The sequence below is a fragment of the Phyllobates terribilis genome, unplaced genomic scaffold, assembly GCF_046119375.1.
Source record: "Phyllobates terribilis strain yellow unplaced genomic scaffold, ASM4611937v1 Scaffold_13__5_contigs__length_258822181, whole genome shotgun sequence".
Classification (NCBI taxonomy): Eukaryota; Metazoa; Chordata; class Amphibia; order Anura; family Dendrobatidae; genus Phyllobates; species Phyllobates terribilis.
The window spans coordinates 66,493,870-66,514,608 of record NW_027362773.1 but is presented as its reverse complement, the minus strand read 5'-3'; the positions used below and the strand labels follow the sequence as shown (position 1 = coordinate 66,514,608).

The following is a 20,739-nucleotide window of genomic DNA, read 5'->3' as shown; positions in this document are numbered from 1 at the left end:
AAATCACCCTCAATGGACCCACAAGCAACTCTAAACTGCAGAATTTATTTCCCATATCTGAAATTATTGCTGTACTACTGACCAGCGACAGGTACACTATAGGAAACACTGACAGATACAATTTAGGGAGCTGTGGCACTGTTAGTAGCTTCTATGTGATGAGGACACATGCAGATGAGTTCATTCTGTGCTTGGCTTCTCTGCACATAGAAAATTGTACAAAAGTTCACTATTTATAGGGATGGGAGAATTAACAACATTTATCATATATCCACAGAGCACGACCACTTTATTCATAGTTTATGGGATTGATAGTGATCAGTCTGTGGATGGGTGATAAATTTAGTTTATGGTTAAATCCTTTTAACTTTTTTTATGAGTTCTTTGCATGCTTACCTATTGCATTTCTCAGCGGTTTAAGCTGTTCCTCTATGATAACTGGACATTTCTATGTTAACAGGTGAGAAGCCTTTCAGTTGCAGATGGCCTAGCTGTCAGAAGAAGTTTGCCAGGTCTGATGAATTGGTCCGACATCACAACATGCATCAAAGAAATATGACCAAACTTCAGCTAGCTCTATAGGCTCTGAAGGATGAGGTCAATTAGACTTTTACGTCTACTGTATTATATATATATTAAGCTTCCAGCACATCCACCCAGCGGATTTCTAGATATTACTGAAGAAGTGGGATTCTGGACAGTCTGACCTGACCACAGGAATTTGTGTGTTCATCTTTGTTAACGGCCATTGTGAAAGAGACGTATAGGTTCTTTCGACATCCCTTTAAGGCTCTGTCACATTCTTGGAATGATCTATAGACTCCTTTCAATAAAATTAGTGTTTGGCCCATGATCTTTATGTGGACAACTTTTGATAACACTGGTCAATTGAATGGCTGTATATAAGCCGTATTTCACTTATTTATCTAGCAGAGATGCCATATAATCTACAGTATGAACTACAAATCTATAGTGGTGACATTGATGTAGTGTTGTGTGATGAGGTGTCAGAGCTACTGATTTTCCTCTCAGGAGACAAAGCCTTGATACCAGTTCATAGTTTATTCTGCGAGATGTTCTGTTTCATGCAATAATATTACCAGCAGATGTGTATCATTTCCTGCGCTTTGGCAGTTGCATCAACCATCTCACTTCATTGATGGCAATTGTCATTGCCTATGCAGTTTGATTGGAACTGGAGTGGTGGGAGAAAAGGTACAGCTGCATGGCTCACAAAAAAAACCATTCACCTTAGTAAGGTTTGGTCTATATCATGATCTAGACTAAGTCCAGAAAAATTCTTCTATAAATCAAGATGTTTGAATAAAAAATAACATTTCTAGCAATTAAAAATTTACACCATAGTACAAGGATCTGATTTTGACTCTAATATTGGTTGTCCAGGGACCATATCTCATTCCATCTCATAGTTAATACTGCACATTTTCAACATTTGTGGGTGGAACTCCTATCATCTTACTTTTTGTCATGGAAATGGAAATAAGTTGTCCTCCTGTATAGACATGTCTCTCACTATGTATATTACAATTCACAAACTCCATGACGTGAAGGAGGTTTGGATCCACCATTGTTCCCTAAAGGGGTTGGCCTTTTTGTGTGTAATGTTAACAAATGTATTGAAAAGGTGAATACTTGGAAAGCAACTTTCTGAAATATACTTTTTACAAGTTTTGTTCTATTTTTCTCTATCTGTAAAAATACCCCACCTCAAGTGAACTGCCTTAATTATAAGCCCTTCCTATTGGGAAAATGTCCGCAGGTGGTCGAAATGTGGCGAGATATGTTCATCAGCCTCGTCTACTGAAACACAGTGTATCCGAGGTTAGGTAATATTATGGAGATCAAGTAAACTAGTGCAAGCACAGTGTGGTTCAGCAAAGAGAACTGGGGTGATCCTCCACATGTCCCTATATCTGAAAGCTATTTTTTGCTTGGGAGTTAGGATGAAAGGCAATGCTATAATGTAGGCTTGACTGCACATACAGAGGAAGAGGTGCAGAACCTCTACAAGTATATACAGCACTCATCTTTTCATCACATTTATAAAGTTTGGACATAAAATGGTCAATTCCTTTACTTGCTAATTCCTTTACTTAAATTTTAAGGGGCAATACATGAGTCCAATATATTAATATTGTAAAGGCGTGTAAGTGGATGAGTGGGATGTTTTTATATTTTTATTATTGAATGTTGTGTTGAAGAATTATTTTTTGTAGACTTTAATTTATTTTACAGCTTTGAATAGAAGTGAACAATTTGTGAATAAACATGCCTAGGGACCAAGTACGCTTCTACTTTACCCGTGGCCCTAGAGTTAACTCTGGAGTTAGTTTAATACTTGTTGATGGGGAAATGGTAAATGCCGCAACTACAACAACTGACTCCTCTCTACGAACCAATTATCTGATTGCATACCCATTTCCAGTATTGTCATGTATTTCAGAGGAAACATTGTGATATTCAATTCTTGGAAGCGGTTTGACATTTGTGAACAGTGTAAAGGCTGCACTGGTTTTGTGGCCAATGATTGTAAATATGCTGCTTAAATGATATTAAAATGTAATACAAAGAGATGAAATAGTTGTTTTGTCTTTTGTTATCAGTTTATGCTTTTTGTACCCCATATAGTACATCAACAGGTGGATATGGCAGAAGAAAGGTGTATAGATATCCGCGCTCCTCAGTGACTCTCACTGAGGAAGAGGACAGGACGTCTGTGAAACGCGTATGAATGTAGTTTGTTAATAAAAAATATTTCCATTTACCCTTTGATCACCAGATCATCTTTTCATACGGAGGAGCGTGGATATCTATACACCTTTCTTCTGCCATATCCACCTATTGATGTACTATGGAACCCTGATTTGGGCTGGTGCTGTCTGCAGCTCTCTACATTAGCGCCTACATGTGTTGTGCATTAACACAACTCTACGAGGTGAGCAACTTATCTGCATACTGTATATTATTATTTGTCATTTGGTAACGGCACCATCTGCGCCCCTTTCTCTAGTTCTTTTTCCATACCCCATATAGTGTTAATCATGCATAAATAACCATAAAGGGGTACATTTGTTACTGAAAGTTTGAAAGGCTGTGTTGGACTAGAGTTTCTTGTGCACACAAAAGGAATTTCTTCTAATAAATATGGGGACATTCACTTTTAGGGTTCGCTCACACTATTGTATAAAAAATCGGCCCCATTCCCATCTAGAGAAGTGGGACAATTTTTATGTTTACTTTATGTCAGAATCATTTTTTAAACACGTTTGTTAGGAAGTTAGAGTTAAAACTTTATCAGCAATTTTTCATTTTTCCAGCAAAATTTTCAAAACCAATTTTTTTTTTGGGACCACATCACATTTGAAGTTACTTTGAGGGGCCTATGTCAGAGAAAATACCCAAAAGTGGCAACATTGTAAAAAGTGCACCCATAAAAGTGCTCAAAACTACATTCAAGAAGTTTATTAACCCTTCAGGTGCTTCACAGGAATTAAATCAATGTGTAAGGAAAAAATAAAAATTTTAATTTTTCTCACAAAAATATTGCTTTAGCCCCAAATTTTGCATTTTCACAAGGGTAACAGGAGAAAATGGACTATACAATTCGTGCAATTTCTCTTCAGCACGCTGATACCTCATATATGGTGGAAAACTGCTGTATGGGTGCACAGCAGGGCTCGGAAGGGAAGGAGCATCATTCAACTTTTGAAGCGCAAAATCGGCAGGATAGTGGATGGCATGTCATGTTTAGAGATCTACAGAGTGGGCCATTTATATGGATACACCTAAATTAAATGGGAATGGTTGGTGATTAGTGATGATATAGCATGCTCGCTACTGCTCGGTGCTCGCCTGAGCATCTCAGTGCTCGAGATGCTCGGTGCTCGCCGAGTATTTCTGGGGTTGCTCGGCGGGAGCTCGGGTCTCCTCCCTGCATGTTTGGAGTGCCAATGAACATGAAGGGACTACCTGCCACTCACTGTAGTGCCGTAGCCATGTTGGTTGTGGCATTACAGTAATTAGCTGGCCGCACAGCGTTATTAGATCGATATAAGACCTGGCGCCGCCATGCTCGTCACAATCACTCCGGAATCAGACAGTGTAGTGAGAGGTGCTGCTGAGCTATCGAGAGATTTGCTTTTTCTAGTTAGTGTAGGTGTACCAAACTATATTAGAGACACATATCAATCTCAACAAACAGTCCTTCTGAGGACTAATCCATCTGCAGAGATATCAGGCAGGCAGTGCATATAGCAGACAGCAGTGCATATAGCACAAGAGGCTCCATTCCAGTTCTGTCTTTGCTGCTGTTGGATATTTCTAGAAATAGGCCCAGGTCTCAGGGGCCAGGAATAATTTTTTTTTGGCTCTTAATCCTTATTATTTGCTTAAAAAGCAATCCAGAGAACACAGTTTTTCTGCGCCATTTGCTTGTTGGCACTGCAGAATACTGCCAGGTCCTTTCCATATTACAGCGCTAAAAATCCAGCTATTTAAAACTGTGGTTTGTCCGTCACACAGATCACATATAATTGCGCTGAAAATACTGCCATTTCAGACCTCCATTAAAGATTTCTTTCAGTGTGTCAGTGAAGCAATTGACACCAGTTTGCTGTTCAAAATAGTTACCTACAGGCCAGATATTTAAAACTGTGTTTTCTTCTTCACACAGATCACATATAAGTTTGCTCCAAATTCAGTCATCTGTAGTGAGCGTCGAAGATGTCCTCCATTTAAAATGGGCAAGGCACGTGGCAAGGGACAGGGAACTGGACGTGATGGTGATGATGGTGCATGCAGAGGCCGAGGCCTTGGGCAAGCTGAAATTGTGCCACAGCAAACACCCACATCTTCTTGCTCAACCTTCCTGTCACCATTAATAGGGGATGGCAGAACATCACTATTGAACACAGAGCAGTGTGAAAAGGTTATTGGTTGGATAGCAGATAATGCTTCCGGTTACTTAGCCACCACCACCATGTCTTCCACATGGTCAAGTCTCAGTAGCTGTGAATCTGGACCGCATATTCCTCACCCTGAACCTCCTTCCTCCAACCATGCCGTGTGCCCAGAGACAACTGATCCCACACTTGGACACTCCAAAGAGCTGTTCACTTTTCCATTTATAGATTTGGGCCTCTCGCTGCTCCACTTGAAGCAGGGCAAGAGGAGTTCGCATGTAGCAATGCCCAAATATTTGAGGAGCCACGGTCACAAAAATGCGACGGTGGGAAAGTGTCACAAGAGGTGGATGATGAGACACAATTGCCAGGAAGTCACCAGAGTGCGGAAGTGGAAGACGAGGTGGTGGATGATATAGTAACTGATCCAACCTGGCAGGAGGACATGCAGAGCGAGGACAGCAGCAATCAGAGGGAGGGAGGCAGAGCACCCCAACAGGCAGGAAGAAGCAGTGTGGTGGCTGCAGAAAAAAGGGAGGCAACCGTTGCCCGTAACAACAACACGAAGGAAGTTTCCAGTACAACTGTTAGGTCTTCCCGAGTCTGGTTGTTTTTTAAAGACTCTGCCGATAACCCCAGAAAGGCCATTTGCACCACCTGCCAGGCCAGCATCAGCAGGGGTGGCAAAACGAACAGCCTGACCACCACCAGCATGATCAGGCACATGGCAGCAAAGCACCCGACTTTGTGGGCCGAACCACAGGGTCCAGGAACAGTATCTGTGGGTGGCCCCACTGCTTCTTCCGCTGTTGTGCATGCCAGCCAATCCCCTGTCCATGGTGCATGTGAAGATGCCTCCTGCTTTGCACCTGTTGTTGCACACTCTCAAGTAGCAGCATCAGGAAGCACGTCCACGTTCTTGTCCCAGTGCAGCGTTCAGTTGTCCATACCCCAGTCCTTGGAACACAAGCGCAAATGCGCAGCCAATGCCCCACAGGTCACACTACTAAATTCCCACATTGCTGCTTGAGCTAGAAATGTTGACTTTTAGGCTTGTGGAGAAGGAAGCATTCCTCAACCTGATGGCGGCAGACATTCCTCGGTACTCGGTCCCCACCTGCCACTATTTCTGCTGTCCCCGCATTACACAAGCACGTGTCCAAAAACATTAGCCATGCCCTCAACAACGCAGTTACCGGGAAAGTCCAGCTAACCACGGACACGTGGACTAGTGCTTGTGGGCAGGGACGGTACATCTCACTGACGGCACACTGGGTTAACATAGTGGAAGCCGCGACCCAGTTGGACCTTGGGACGGAAAACACGTCCCCCCGACACCAAGGATTGCAGGCTCTAGGTCAATCAGGGTTGCCCCCACAGTCTACAGCTCCTGCACCTCATCCTCCTCAGCTTCCTCCTCCTCTTCAGCCTCCATCTCTGAAATTACCACATCAGTCACAAGCTGGAAGCACTGCAGCACTGCCTCGGCCAAGCGGCAACAGGCTGTGCTGAAGCAAATATGCTTAGGTGACAAACCGCACAATGCTGAAGAGTTGTGGACAGCTCTGAAAGAGCAGGCAGATCTGTGGCTAACACCGCTGAACCTACAGCCACGCATGGTATGTGTGTGACAATGGCCGGAAATTGGTGGCGGCTCTGAGGCGAGGCGAGCTCACACACGTACCATGCCTGATCCATGTGCTTAACCTCGTGGTTCAGCTTTTTCTCAAATCCTACTGGGAGCTACTGGATCAGCTTGTTAAAGTATGCCGCCTGTGTGCCCATTTTAGAAAGTCACCTGCAGCTTCCGTCGCCCTTGCCGTGTTTCATCAGCGCTTGCAGCTTCTGGCTCACAGACTGGTATGTGATGTCCCCACAGGTTGGAACTCTACACTGCAGATGTTGGGAAGGATTTGTGAGCAGAAGCAGGCAGTTGTTGAGTACCAGCATCAACAAGGCCATCAGTATTCAGTTCAGACTCCACACATAAGACCTCAGGAGTGAACATGTATGTCAGACATATGTGTGGTGTTGTTATGCAGACGAAAGGAACTCCAGAAGGCCACACAGAGATGCTGGATGGTAGGTTTAAACAGCCATACTTTTATTCTCCTCCTTCCGTTCCCCTCCCCTGCCTTGTCCCCTCCTCCCCATTACATCATCGTTACTAGGCAGAAACTGAAACAAGGATAACAGCCAACCAATCACAGATGTAGTAACAACATCACATCTCTCCTCTTCTCACAAAACAAAACAACAATAGAACTGGATAACGGTTCAAAAATTCACATTAGTACAAAGGGTTTTTTTTTTCTTTTTTTTTTCTTTTTACTGCAGAACATAGTCCAAGAGGTGGGCTGGCAGTCTTCGATTTGCCCTCGCTGGATAGCGGTGAGACATCTCAGTCCCAGATGAACTTTCCGAGTCCTCTGAGGTATCCTCCCTTGGAACTGCTGAGCTCTGGGGACCCGGCAGAACGTCATCGCCATCTGCCTCGTCTGTTTCTGGGATATAGTCACAAAGTTTTTTAAAATGTGACACGTTCCTTGTGACCTGGCGACCGTGATCTTGAGCAGTGACCATGGTGCCTTTGACTTGTGTGACCTGAAAGGGTTCAGGATAGTATCGTGATGCAAACTTGTCACTAGGTCTTAGTCTTTTTACAAGGACCCAATCTCCCACCAAAACTTCCGGCGGCTTGCAACGATGACTGCTCTTATCTGCATACCTCTTCATCTTCTGTTTGGATATGGCATCCTTAGTAGCAATTGGTGTTTGAACAGGACTCAGCGGAACGCTCGGGAGTTTGACACGCATAGGCCTGTTGAACAGCGCAGTGGCGGGTGGTACCCCGGTAGTAGAATGGGGTGTTGCTCTGTACTGTCTAAGAAATCTGTGTAGCTCTTGCTGTAAATCCTTGTGCTCCATGGTAGCGATCCTCAAAGTTTTGTTGATTGATTGCATGAACCGTTCCACTTCACCATTGGCCTGAGGCCGGTAAGGAGTTATTTTCCTGTGAGTGAAACCCAGATAGGTTGCGAATGATCGAAAGTCTGTGCTATTAAAAGGTGGTCCATTGTCGGATTTCACTGTTTCTGGTATGCCATATGCCGAGAAGATCTTGTCTAATTTTGGCATAACAGCCCTGGCAGAGGTTGTCGAAACATGTTCAATGACTGGGAACCTCGAATAGTCATCCATGACAACCAGCAGGTAGGAGTGATCCGGTAAAACACAGAAGTCAACACTAACAGCAGTCCACGGGCCCTCTGGCAGGGGTGTCATTTGTAAGGGTGCGCGTCTATGGTCAATTGTAGTTGCTTGGCAAGGTATGCAAGTTTCAATAAGTGCCTCTACTTTTTTGTCTAGTCCTGGAAACCAGACTTTCTCTCTCAGTAATTGCTTTGTTTTCACCACCCCTTGATGAGCCTCGTGGGCCAGATCCAGTACTCTGCTTTGAAGCTTCTGGGGTATCACCAGCCGATTGTTACGCAACAGTAGATTTGACTCAGACACGGAGAGAGCATGTCGTGCATTAAAGAAAGCTGTCAAGTAGGTTGTTTGATCTGGTGTTTGGAGGCGGGCTTCAGCAAGAAAATTGCTCCAATTTTTAGATCGAACAGTCTCTATAACTAACTGAAGTTGGTGATCGGAATCCACCGTTTGTTGTATTTCCTCCATAGTCATGGCTTTTGGCACAGAATGTGCAACAATAAAATCGATATGTTCCTCTGCAAGGATTGTTGCTGGGATGTCGTCCTTGGTAGTTTGTGGTGTTGGGTGTCTCGAGAAGTAGTCTGCCGGATTACCAGCTCCTACCTCGTATCTCAACCGAAACTGGTAGTTCTGTAGGCGGAGCAACCAGCGTTCAAGTCGTGGGGGAGGCTTTGAAGAATGTTTGTTGAAAAGCGGAATGAGCGGTTTTTGGTCACTTATCACTGTGAATTTATGTCCCATAAGGTACAGATGAAAATGAAGGCATCCCCATACAACCGCAAGAGCTTCCCTTTCAGTTTGTGAATAGCGTTGTTCTGTCTCTGTTAAGGCTTTGCTTGCATAGGAAATGGTAGAGACGTTGCCTGCTTTGGACACTTGTGTGAGAATTGCACCCAGGCCCACCGGACTTGCGTCCACGATCAGCTCGGTGGACTTTAGAGGGTCAAAATAGGCCATGACGGTGTCGCCCGTTAGACTGGACTTCATGGAGTCGAATGCTGCTTGGTGTTCAGTAGTCCATGTCCAAGGAGTGTCTTTTTTCGTGAGTAGTCGCAGGGGTTCGGAGACCGTGGCCAGATCAGGTATAAATCGTCCACAGTACGTGACTAGTCCTAGAAAACTGCGAACCTCTGACACATTTTGAGGTTGGCTAGCTGACTTTATGGCAGAAATTTTCTGAGGATCTACTGAAACTCCTTGCTCAGAAAAGATATATCCAAAGAAGCTTAATGACTTTTGGTTAAACTCACATTTTGACAGATTGACAGTTAGATTGCAGGCTTGCAGTCTCTAAAACACTTGCTCTAAGTGACTGTCATGCTCCTCTTGGGTTGTACCATATATAAGAATGTCATCACTGACGTTTAGGACTCCTGCTATTCCAGATAGAACCTGACTGATAACGTTCTGAAATATTTCTGCCACAGATGAGATACCAAAGTTCAACCTCTTGAATCGTCGTAAACCCACGTGGGTACTAAAAGTTGTAATGTATCTGGAATCTGGATGCAACTCAAGTTGATGATAACCTGATTTTAAATCAATTTTAGAGAATACTTTTGCACCATTCAGGTCTGCGAGAATGTCATCAATAGTGGGCGTGATGTGCCTTTCTCTTTGAATAGCCAGATTGGCATGCCGCATATCCACACATAGCCGGATTTTACCAGGCTGCTTTGGTTTTGGTGCAACAACAATGGGTGATACCCAAGGGGTCGGGCCTTCAACTCGTTCAACAACATCAGACGCTTCCAGATCTTGCAGTTCTTGCTCCACAAGTTTGCGGACATGAAATGGGATGCGCCTGTGAGGTTGAACAGACGGCTGTATTGACTGGTCAATATGCAATTTTATCTGAACGTCTTTTAGTTTACCGAGACCTTTAAAGAGATTGGGGTACCTCTGCATGATGTGTTGGGCCGAAGGACCCGTGACGCTATTGACCAGGTTGACCAGACCCAGAGATATAGCAGTACTGCAGCTGAGAAGCGTGTCTGCGGAGCACTCTACTACATATACAGTGTCGGTGATGGACTTCCCGTCAGCTGCAAGTTCTGACTGAAATTTGCCGCACAGGGGTAGTGCCGATGCTGAACCATAAGGAAAAATCTTTAGACTAGTGCTTTGTAGAGCAGGTCTGTTCAGGAGTTGGCTATAGACTGCACGGCTGATGACGTTTACTGACGCCCCCGTGTCTACTAGGGCTTCCACCGGACTGCCATTTATCAGGATAAGTCGCCTTGGACTGGTAAGTGCGTGCAGTGTTTGAGATCCCTCTGCAGTTACTGAGAATAGATAAGTACTGTGAGGCTCGTCAGTAAGCTGCAGCGTTTGGACTTTTTGTGACCTGGGTTGTACTGTGGGATGAGGGGATTGTGGTTTGGATCTACACACTTTTGCAAAATGGTTTTGTTTTCCACAATTATGGCAGGTCCCCCCTTTTGCTGGGCAGATATTCTGGTGAGGATACGATCCTCCGCAGTTGTAGCAAGTTGCCCCCTGCGTACGAGGCACAGGCGGTCTCTGTGTTAGCTTTGCTATACAAGATGGTGCTTCCGCCTCGCACTCAATGTTCTCTATGAGTTTAGCTTGTTTTTCGGCGGTATCATTTACACGTGCTGTTTCAAGCAATTTTGCTAAAGTCATGGTGTGATCTCTGAGTGCTTGTCTCCGTAATTTAGAGGAGATGCAGCCTTGTAAAATCTGCATTTGGATCTCTTTGTCGACATCTGCAAATTCACAGTAAGCTGCAAGGTGCCGGAGTCGGACATGATATTCATCAATATTTTCTGTTGCTGACTGCTTTAATTGTCTAAACTTGAAGATTTCAAATGCCGCATTTCTGTGTGGGGAGAAGTATTTGCTTAATGCTGCCTTGCTGAGCTCATAGTCTTTGTCGTCTCCAGTATTAGACAGAGTAGTGAAGATATCATAGACTTGTTCCCCTGCATAATGTAATAGCATGGCTTTCTTCCTGGTATCATCTGATATGTTCATGGCTTGTAGGAATATATCAAAACGCTTCAGCCATTTCTCCCAACATGCTGCTAGGTTAGCTGGGGACTGATGTACATCAAAAGCAGGGAAGGCAGGTAAACAGGCCATTGTTGTAGAGCTGAAATACCTTTAGTTGATGATGAATCCCATCCTCGTCGCCAGTTGTGGTGTTGTTATGCAGACGAAAGGAACTCCAGAAGGCCACACAGAGATGCTGGATGGTAGGTTTAAACAGCCATACTTTTATTCTCCTCCTTCCGTTCCCCTCCCCTGCCTTGTCCCCTCCTCCCCATTACATCATCGTTACTAGGCAGAAACTGAAACAAGGATAACAGCCAACCATTCACAGATATAGTAACAACATCACATCATGTACCATCCTCCAAAACTTTGAGGACTCCAACAAGATGGTGAGCAGCGATGACGCCATAATTAGCGTCACCATCCCACTTCTCTGTCTTCTGAAATGCTCTCTGCTCACAATCAAAGAGGATGCATTGATGGCGGAGCACGATGAGATGGCGCAAGGAACCATACAGGGTGATTCTACACAGCCCAGCCTCATCTCATCCCAATGTGGATTGAGTGACAATGAGAAAGAGGAGGAGGAGGAAGAACAGGAGCTAGTTTCATGCACTATAGACGGTACTACTTGCACAACTGTCATACCATCTGTTCAGCGTGGATGACCAGAGGACAGAGAGGAGGAGAGCATGGTCAGTCATCTTCTTGGTGAGGACACTGCCTGTTAGCAGTCTGGCACGCATGGCTGACTTTATGTTACGCTGCCTTTCCCATGATCCTCGCGTTCTCAAAATTTTGGGTGCCAGTTATTAATGGTTGGTGACACTTCTAGACCAACGCTACAAGGAGAACTTTATACACTGCTCAAAAAAATAAAGGGAACACTCAAATAACACATCCTAGATCTGAATGAATAAACTATTCTCATTGAATACTTTGTTCTGTTCAAAGTTGAATGTGCTGACAACAAAATCACACGAAAATCCTCAATGAAAATCAAATTTATTAACCAATGGAGGCCTGGATTAGGAGTCACCCCCAAAATTAAAGTAGAAAAACACACTACAGGCTGATCCAACTTTGATGTAATGTCCTTAAAACAAGTCAAAATGAGGCTCAGTATTGTGTGTGGCCTCCACGTGCCTGTATGACCTCCCTACAATGCCTGGGCATGCTCCTGATGAGGTTGCGGATGGTCTCCTGTGGGATCTCCTCCCAGACCTTGACTAAAGCATCCGCCAACTCCTGGACAGTTTGTGGTGCAACGTGACGTTGGTGGATGGAGCGAGACATGATGTCCCAGATGTGCTCAATCAGATTCAGGTCTGGGGAATGGGCGGGCCAGTCCATAGCTTCAATGCCTTTATCTTGCAGGAACTGCTGACACACTCCAGCCACATGAGGTCTGGCATTGTCCTGCATTAGGAGGAACCCAGGGCCAACCGCACCAGCATATGGTCTCACAAGGGGTCTGAGGATCTCATCTCAGTACCTAATGGCAGGCAGGCTACCTCTGGCGAGCACATGGAGGGCTGTGCGGCCCTCCAAAGAAATGCCACCCCACACCATTACTGACCCACTGCCAAACCGGTCATGCTGAAGGATGTTGCAGGCAGCAGATCGCTCTCCATGGCGTCTCCAGACTCTGTCACGTCTATCACATGTGCTCAGTGTGAACCTGCTTTCATCTGTGAAGAGCATAGGGCGCCAGTGGCGACTTTGCCAATCCTGGTGTTCTGTGGCAAATGCCAAGCGTCCTGCACGGTGTTGGGCTGTGAGCACAACCCCCATCTGTGGACGTCGGGCCCTCATACCACCCTCCTGGAGTCGGTTTCTAACCGTTTGTGCAGACACATGCACATTTGTGGCCTACAGGAGGTCATTTTGCAGGGCTCTGGCTGTGCTCCTCCTGTTCCTCCTTGCACAAAGGCGGAGGTAGCGGTCCTGCTGCTGGGTTGTTGCCCTCCTATGGCCCCCTCCACGTCTTCTGGTGTACTGGCCTGTCTCCTGGAAGCACCTCCAGCCTCTGGACAATACGCTGACAGACACAGCAAATCTTCTTGCCACAGCTCGCATTGATGTGCCATCCTGGATGAGCTGCACTACCTGAGCAACTTCTGTGGGTTGTAGAGTCCGTCTCCTGCTACCATGAGTGTGAAAGCACAACCAACATTCAAAAGTGACCAAAACATCAGCCAGAAAGCATTGGTACTGAGATGTGGTCTGTGGTCCCCACCTGCAGAACCACTCCTTTATTGAGGGTGTCTTGATAATTGCCAATAATTTCCATCTATTGTCTATTCCATTTGTACAACATCATGTGAAATTGATTGTCAATCAGTGTTGCTTCCTAAGTGGACAGTTTGATTTCACAGAAGTTTGATTTACTTGGAGTTATATTCTGTTGTTTAAGTGTTCCCTTTATTTTTTTGAGCAGTGTATCTCTTATTCCTGAGGCGGACAGGTCTACAAAAATGGGGCAGTACCAGAAGGCCTTTGTTGTGGAACTATTAAAAAATTTCCCATCTGAAAACGCTGATGGCAGAGGTCACAGTTCGTTGGACAACCAAGGAGTACAGGCGAAAGAGATACAACTTCAATCCAGCAGAGGCAGGGGGACACTGTCAAAGTTCTGGGAGAATTTTCTCAGCCCCTTCTATCGCACAGTCCCTCAGGCGCGGGGTACTCTCACAAGGAGTGAAAGGTTTGGGAAGATGCTGAGGGAGTACCTTGCCATCCGTACCAACGTCCTCTGTGATTCCTCTGTGACTTATAATTATTGGGTATCCAAGCTGGATACGTGAAATGAACTGGCTCTTTACGCCTTGGAGGTCCTGGCCTGCCCTGCCGCTAGTGTTCTATCAGAGCGGGTTTTTAGTGCCACTGATGGAATTATAACTGATAAGCGCATCCGCCTGTCAACTGAAAATGCTGACAGGCTGACTCTTATAAAAATGAACAAGGGCTGGATTTGGCCAGACTTCTCAACACTACCAAATGATAGCAGGGTAACATAAACTCAAATCCAGTGTCTTTTTTTGGGAGGTGTATTCCCATACACCTCCTCACATCCACACATGGGTATTCGCTTCCTGATTTTGACTCTTTGCTCTTGTCCTCCTCCTTCTCCTCATCCTCCACCACCATATCACCAGGGTGACCGTGGTCCGTGATGCAACACCCATATAATTTTTTTAAAGGGTGTTTATGATGCCCATAAAAAATTTTTTTTTATACAGTATGTTCATGTATACCCCCCAGGGGTAAATGTTTGTTAGCCCATACACTTTGTGAATGGGTATTACAAGTATAGGAGACCTGCTTCTTTCTAATGGGAACATTTTTTTATGAGGTCCTCTAAGTCTCTTCCAAGGGGCATTGGAGTGCCTCCAAATTTTTGGCAGCCCTTGCATTCACTGCATAGGCCAACACTATGGGAGACCTTCTCCTTTCTAATGGGAATTTGTCGTTACTGTGGCCCTGCTCTATGTGTCTTTAAATTCTTAGTGACATTTTTCCTATACTTGGTCAGCCGTTGAACTCACTGCATACCCTATAACTGTATAGCAGACTCTCTCCTTTCTAATGGGAATTTGCTATTACTGTGGCCCTGCTCTATGTTTCTTTAAATTCTTAGTGGGGTTTTTCCTAAATTTTGTCAGCTGTTGGACTCACTGCATACCCTATAACTGTATAGCAGACCCTCTCCTTTCTAATGGGAATTTGTCGTTACTGTGGCCCTGCTCTATGTGTCTTTAAATTCTTAGTGGGGTTTTTCCTAAATTTTGTCAGTCGTTGGATTCACTGTGTACCCTATAACTGTATAGCAGACCCTCTCTTTTCTAATGGGAACATGTCGTACTTGTTACTGTGGCCCTGCTCTATGTGTCTTTAAATTGTTAGTGGGGTTTTTCCTAAATTTGGTCAGCCATTGGACTCACTGCATACCCTATAACTGTATAGCAGACCCTCTCCTTTCTAATGGGAACATGTCGTACTTGTTACTGTGGCCCTGCTCTTTGTGTCTTTAAATTCTTAGTGTGTTTTTTCCTAAATTTGGTCAGCTGTTGGACTCACTGCATACCCTATAACTGGATAGCATTCCTTCCTAATGGGAACATGTCGTTACTGTGGCCCCGGTGAATGCATTTGTCTTAAAAAATAACGTTGAAAAAAAAAACAGTAGGATCATTCTTTAGTATAAAAACCAGACTCGCCAATGTAACTTCATTGTAATCACATTGTTCAGCTCCTGCACCTCCTCCTCCATCTCCGAAATGACCACATCAGTCACAAGCTGAAAGCACTGCAGCACTGCCTTGGCCAAGCGGCAACAGGCTGTGCTGAAGATAACATGCTTAATGCTTAGGTGACAAACCGACCAGCGCTGCAGAGTTGTTGAAAGCTGTAACACAGCATCCTGCTGGCTCTCACTGCTGAACATACAGCCCGGCATGGTCGTGTGTGACAATGGGCCGAACCTGATGACGGAGAAATAACAGCTGATAGGAGGCAAGCAAATTCCCACAGAAAAGTACCAGCAGTAATTTTCAGGGACCCGTGCTTGTAGAAGGCAGAGACAACACTGGGAGAAATAGTGATGGCTGGGGACCGAGTATGGACACGAGGCATTAGGTTGTGAAAAGCTTCCGCCTCCACAAGCCTAAAAGGCCACATTTCAAGTGAAAGCAGCTTTAGGGGACTTCCTGAGAGAAATGACAGCTGGGTAGATATGGAGCACCTAACCACAAACACCAGCATCTGAAATAATGGATACTGGAAGCCTATGCTAGCATTTCATCTGCGGCGTTGCTATCAGTGTGTCAAGAGTGGAAGAAGAGGGTTGCATTGACAATCCAACACAATGGGCAGCACTTTGAACAAATTTTATAAGTTGTCATAAACTTGTAAAAAGCTCATGAAAGAATAAAGTTACATTAAAACCAAGCACACCACTGATTTTCTTATGAAATTCTCAATAAGTTTGATGTGTCACATGACTCTCTTCCCTTTGAAAAAAATAAAGTTGGATCCAAAATGGCCGACTTCAAAATGGTCGCCATGGTCAAAACCCATCTGGAAAAGTTTTCCCCCTCCCATATACTAATGTGCCACAAACAGGAAGTTGATATCACCAACCATTCCCATTTAATTTAGGTGTATCCATATAAATGGCCCACCCTGTATAATTAGATCGTACAATGTAAGGCTCTCCTAAATAACTATAAATCCTACACAAAACTAGGAGTGAAGGCCAAAATTGATAAAAATAAAATTTTATTGAAAACACATAATGCAGAATATGAAAAAATGGTTAAAAGGAAATGTTAAAACAGAAGTGAACTCAACTCTTTGCACCTGTACAAATAAGTTGATTGCTGCCAATCCAAGTATATATGTATAACACCATGCCATATTCCATAGTAGAATATGTACACAAATGTAATAATAATACACAAATATAAAACATATATGGTGAAATCCTGTATATTTCAAGACAATACCATCAGATAACAGATTAATAGATTCAGCCAAAAATGGCTTAAAAACAATACCCTATTAATTAGGACATACAGGGCACAAACAAAGCACAAACATAAAGCCCACAGGAGACACACAGGACTTAAATGCAGGTAAGTACTTAGAGATATATTGGCAACAACTGTCACGCCAGGTGTGAGTGCAACACACAGAGTCATGCCATGTGTGAGTGCAACACAGAGTGGAAAGGGAGCCCAGACACTAGGTAAAGGGGGAAGTGGCGACATCCTAATCTGGACTAGCATCACCCTGTCTCCCCCTAACGTCCCTATACAGCCTCCGCAGCTGTCGCCGATCACGTGCCTCGCCCTACTATCCCTGGCATAAGGCTATAGCTGGGGGAGGAAGGATATATCTATATGACGCCCCCATTACTAATTTTATAGTAAAATTGGAGAAATAAAGACATGACCAGAAAAAAGTCCTTTATTTGAAATAAAAAGCACACACAATTTTATGTGATTCTTAATTAACAAAAATAAAATAAAAAAAACATATCGCTCACCTGACACTCCTGATTGTCCCACGGTGATCTGGGTCACCTCTAGAACAGTCACCGAAGTGACTGTTCTAGAGGACAGCAGGCTATACATTGACACAGGAGTGTAATCACTCCAGTGTCAGTGTACAGGCTGAGCTGCCGGCTCATAAACTCTTGTGACCTTACTTACAGCACTACTGATGCAAGAGAATTTTCGACGCAGCTGTGGCGCCCCTGTGGGTTCAGTCGCCACAGAGGTACTGCATCTCAACCAGAGGTGTGGTGCCCCACTCCCAGGTAAGGAGGGAGTACTACCCGGGATCCACCCACCTGCATCCAGCACTACACCATTCCAGACCAGCAGGCAGAGGCAAGATGCAAGTGTACAATGCTGAGCCCTGTCCCTGGTTGGAAGTGGGGGGAACTGAGAGAGGGGGAACCATGTAGTGGGTGTGGGTAGAGGAAGTAGATCAGGGGAGCAGCTTCAGAAGGAGTAAAAGAAGGGAACCATCTTGTAGGAGACAGGTCAGTCTGAGGAGAGAGTCAGAGGAGAGAGTGTTGAGAGCAGGAGCTCTGCTCAAGAGGAGAGGAGGAAGGAGCGGGCCTAGTCTGAGAGGCCCAGGAGGACAGAATGAGAGAACACGGGAGCAGAAGGAAGGCTCCAAGACGAACAGAGGGGATCCCAGGGGCACGGGAAGTGCAGGAAGCCACCCATGCGCCCGAATCTACAAGGGCATGGAGCGATCAGGCCGCAGAGGGGACCAGCCCCTAACTAGTGGAGAAATACAAGGCTCAGCTAGATAACCGGAGTCGACTGTACTTTCAAGGTGCAGCTGCCCAAAACCATAATTATATCACCGAAAAGATGACCTCATAGGATTCAGGGGACTGCACGTCGCCCGACAAGATCCGAGGCTACTGGCTTGGGACACTGATTGTGAGGAGCAGGGCAGGAGGGTGAGAGCCAGCGCAGGAAGACAAACGAGGAAGGCACATAGAATGGGGTCCCGTTTAAGTACTCCTGAGATACTTGAGAGATTGCTGAACCCCTTCCTTGGTGAACGCAGGACGACGTGGGAGGTTACACACTGGCTCTGGTAACCTGGATTCTTGAACAACTGTGAGTAAAACCTTGAAGACTGCACCCCACTGTGTCCTAGAATTATTGCTGTGCCATCACCAGCCCTGCACAACACCGCACCAGCAACATCTACCTCATAACATCACTATTTCCTGCCCTGGGGCTTAGCTCTGCCTGTGGAGAGCTGTACCAACTCTGCTGCGTCACCATCAGCTCCAGAGGATCTGCACTGCAGCGGCGGCCCCATATAGCCATATACCACAGGTGGCGTCACGAACATTATCTCTAAAAACTTTATTCCTTTACTTTATTCCCCTTTAATTGACCACCCTGGGTCACGGATCGGGTCACTGCCACTGTGACATCCCCCAGCTACCGAGTTCCCCACGGCCGAGGGGGCGCGTCACAGCAGTACAGCTGTGAGGTCACACGATTTCATGATGAACTCATCTGACCTCTCTGCTGGCAGGTCAGCCTGTACACTGACTGCAGCAATCGCGCTCCTGTCAGTGTATCGTGGCTGCTGAATAGAGTGGTCACATTTTCTGATGTGGCCATTCTCTTCATGAGATCGATGTGGTACCATCGCTATATGGACTACGGCGGACAGGTGAGGATGAGGTTGGTTTATTATTTTTCCTTTATTACAGGGGACAATGGCTTTGGGGACTAGGTGTAATGTGAGCATATGGTGTTTTTTTATTTATTTATTTATTTTTTTTTGGAGAAGAACATCAGGGACAAGGTGTAGGCAAGTGTAATGTGTTTTTTTTTTATTTGAATTTTTTTTAATTAATTTTAACTTTTTTTTTTAACTTTCAGCCCAGGCGCCAGCGGATGAGAAGCTACTGCTCCCATCCAGTGGCGCCTGGGCTCGCTATTTCCTATGGCAGCAGGTGCCAGCTGATGGTGGAAGTAGTATCATCAGCCGGAGCCTATGACCCGCGATAAGCTTCTTACCTCAGGTCACTGTCACAGCTGTGGGATCACGCTGACATCTTTCAGCATGATCCCACAGTGCTCTGACCGCGGTAACCATGTACCGCTGATCAGAGCCTGTGTTTCCTGTGTTGTCACGCGCAGGAAACTCCCAAACCTGAACAGTAACACGGACTTACTGGGGTGTTCAGTACGGATCCCGGACTTTAGTGTTCGGGTTCGCCTATCACTATTAGAGATGTTGTTGCAACAAATTTGCATCATGATGAGAATTAACAACTCTTCTCCTGAGATTCTCATAAATCTCCAATGTTTATGCCATAGTACACTTCCACTCATATCTGATTATCATTAGTGTTGAGCGAGTATGTTCTGTTAACCCTTTTGCCGAGTATGCTAGGCGAGCACCGAGTAGTTACAGCTGCTCGGTGTTATGTTTAAATCACACCCGTGTGCATGATTTGCGACTGTTTGACAGCTTTAATACATGTGAGGAATGCAAAAGAAACAATCATTCCTCACATGTAATAAAGCTGTCAAACAGTTGAAAATCATGCACACGGGAGTGATTTAAACATAACACCGAGCAGCTGTAACTACTCGTTGCTTGCCCGAGCATACTCAGCAAAAGGGTTAACAGAACATATTCACTCAACACTAATTATCATGTATCTCATATCTTTGACTCATTTGTTCTAGTTGGTTTTGACGTGCCCCCTGGGCCGTGGGGTACCCGGAGCCGGGCCGGTAGATGCTGGGGGTTGTAGTCACTGTGGCGGTGACCCGGTCCGTGACCCAGGGCGGTCAATCCAAGGGTAATTTATGTATAGGTTTCTAATGTCCGACTACGCCACCTGTGGAGTGCGGCTAATGAGGCCACCGCTGCCGAACAGTCCTCTGAAACTGGTGGTTTGGCAAGGGTGGTATAACTTCCCACAGGAAGAGTGTAGCTTCAGGGCAGAGTGTGTGGATGATGGTGGTTGTGCAGGGTGTCGCAGTGCAGAAATAACCACAGAGTCCATGCAGTGCAGTCCCAGGGTCTTTACTGATGACACTTTAAACAGGCCTGGACTGGAGTACTGGCTAGTGATAAGAGTCAGGTCAGTCTGGGAGCAAGCATAGAGTCCTCCTGGACAGGTGGAGTTGTAAGCCTGCCGTTCTTACTATACTCTTTGGCTATTCTGCTTGTAGCTGTCTTGTAGCCCACGTCCCTGAGTGTAACGTGCGGTGCTCATCCGTATGGCTGGCAACTCGGGCCTTGTGGATGCCTCGCTCCTCCTTGGCAGTACTGGTCCCTCGGTGCTGCTGAGCCTCCGGGCATCTGATGGGGACCAGGAGACCTGCAATCTCCTGCCCTACGGTATTTGCTGCTGGGTCTGGAATCCCCCACAGCCTCGGACTCCGGTGCCCGGTTCTCTGTGTAGCTCCAGCTAGGACGAGCTATCTCCAGCTCCAGTCCCTAGCTCCTCTCTCTTCAATGTCCTAAACCCGACCCCTTGCACTAAGCTAAACTAACCCCGGCTCCAGATCCAGTTGCC

General features: G+C 45.5%; 1 protein-coding gene across 5 annotated transcripts in view; it reads left to right on the top strand.

Moving 5' to 3' along the window:
• Positions 1 to 2,558, top strand: part of WT1 (WT1 transcription factor) — an 89,016-nt gene extending 86,458 nt beyond the window's left edge. For all 5 annotated transcript variants that reach the window (XM_073659439.1, XM_073659438.1, XM_073659442.1 and 2 more), the window contains one exon: positions 461 to 2,558. In XM_073659439.1, coding sequence (XP_073515540.1) covers positions 461 to 582 — 122 coding nt within the window. In that variant the 3' untranslated portion in view covers positions 583 to 2,558. The remainder of the gene's footprint in view (positions 1 to 460) is intronic.
• Positions 2,559 to 20,739: the final 18,181 nt, after the last annotated feature.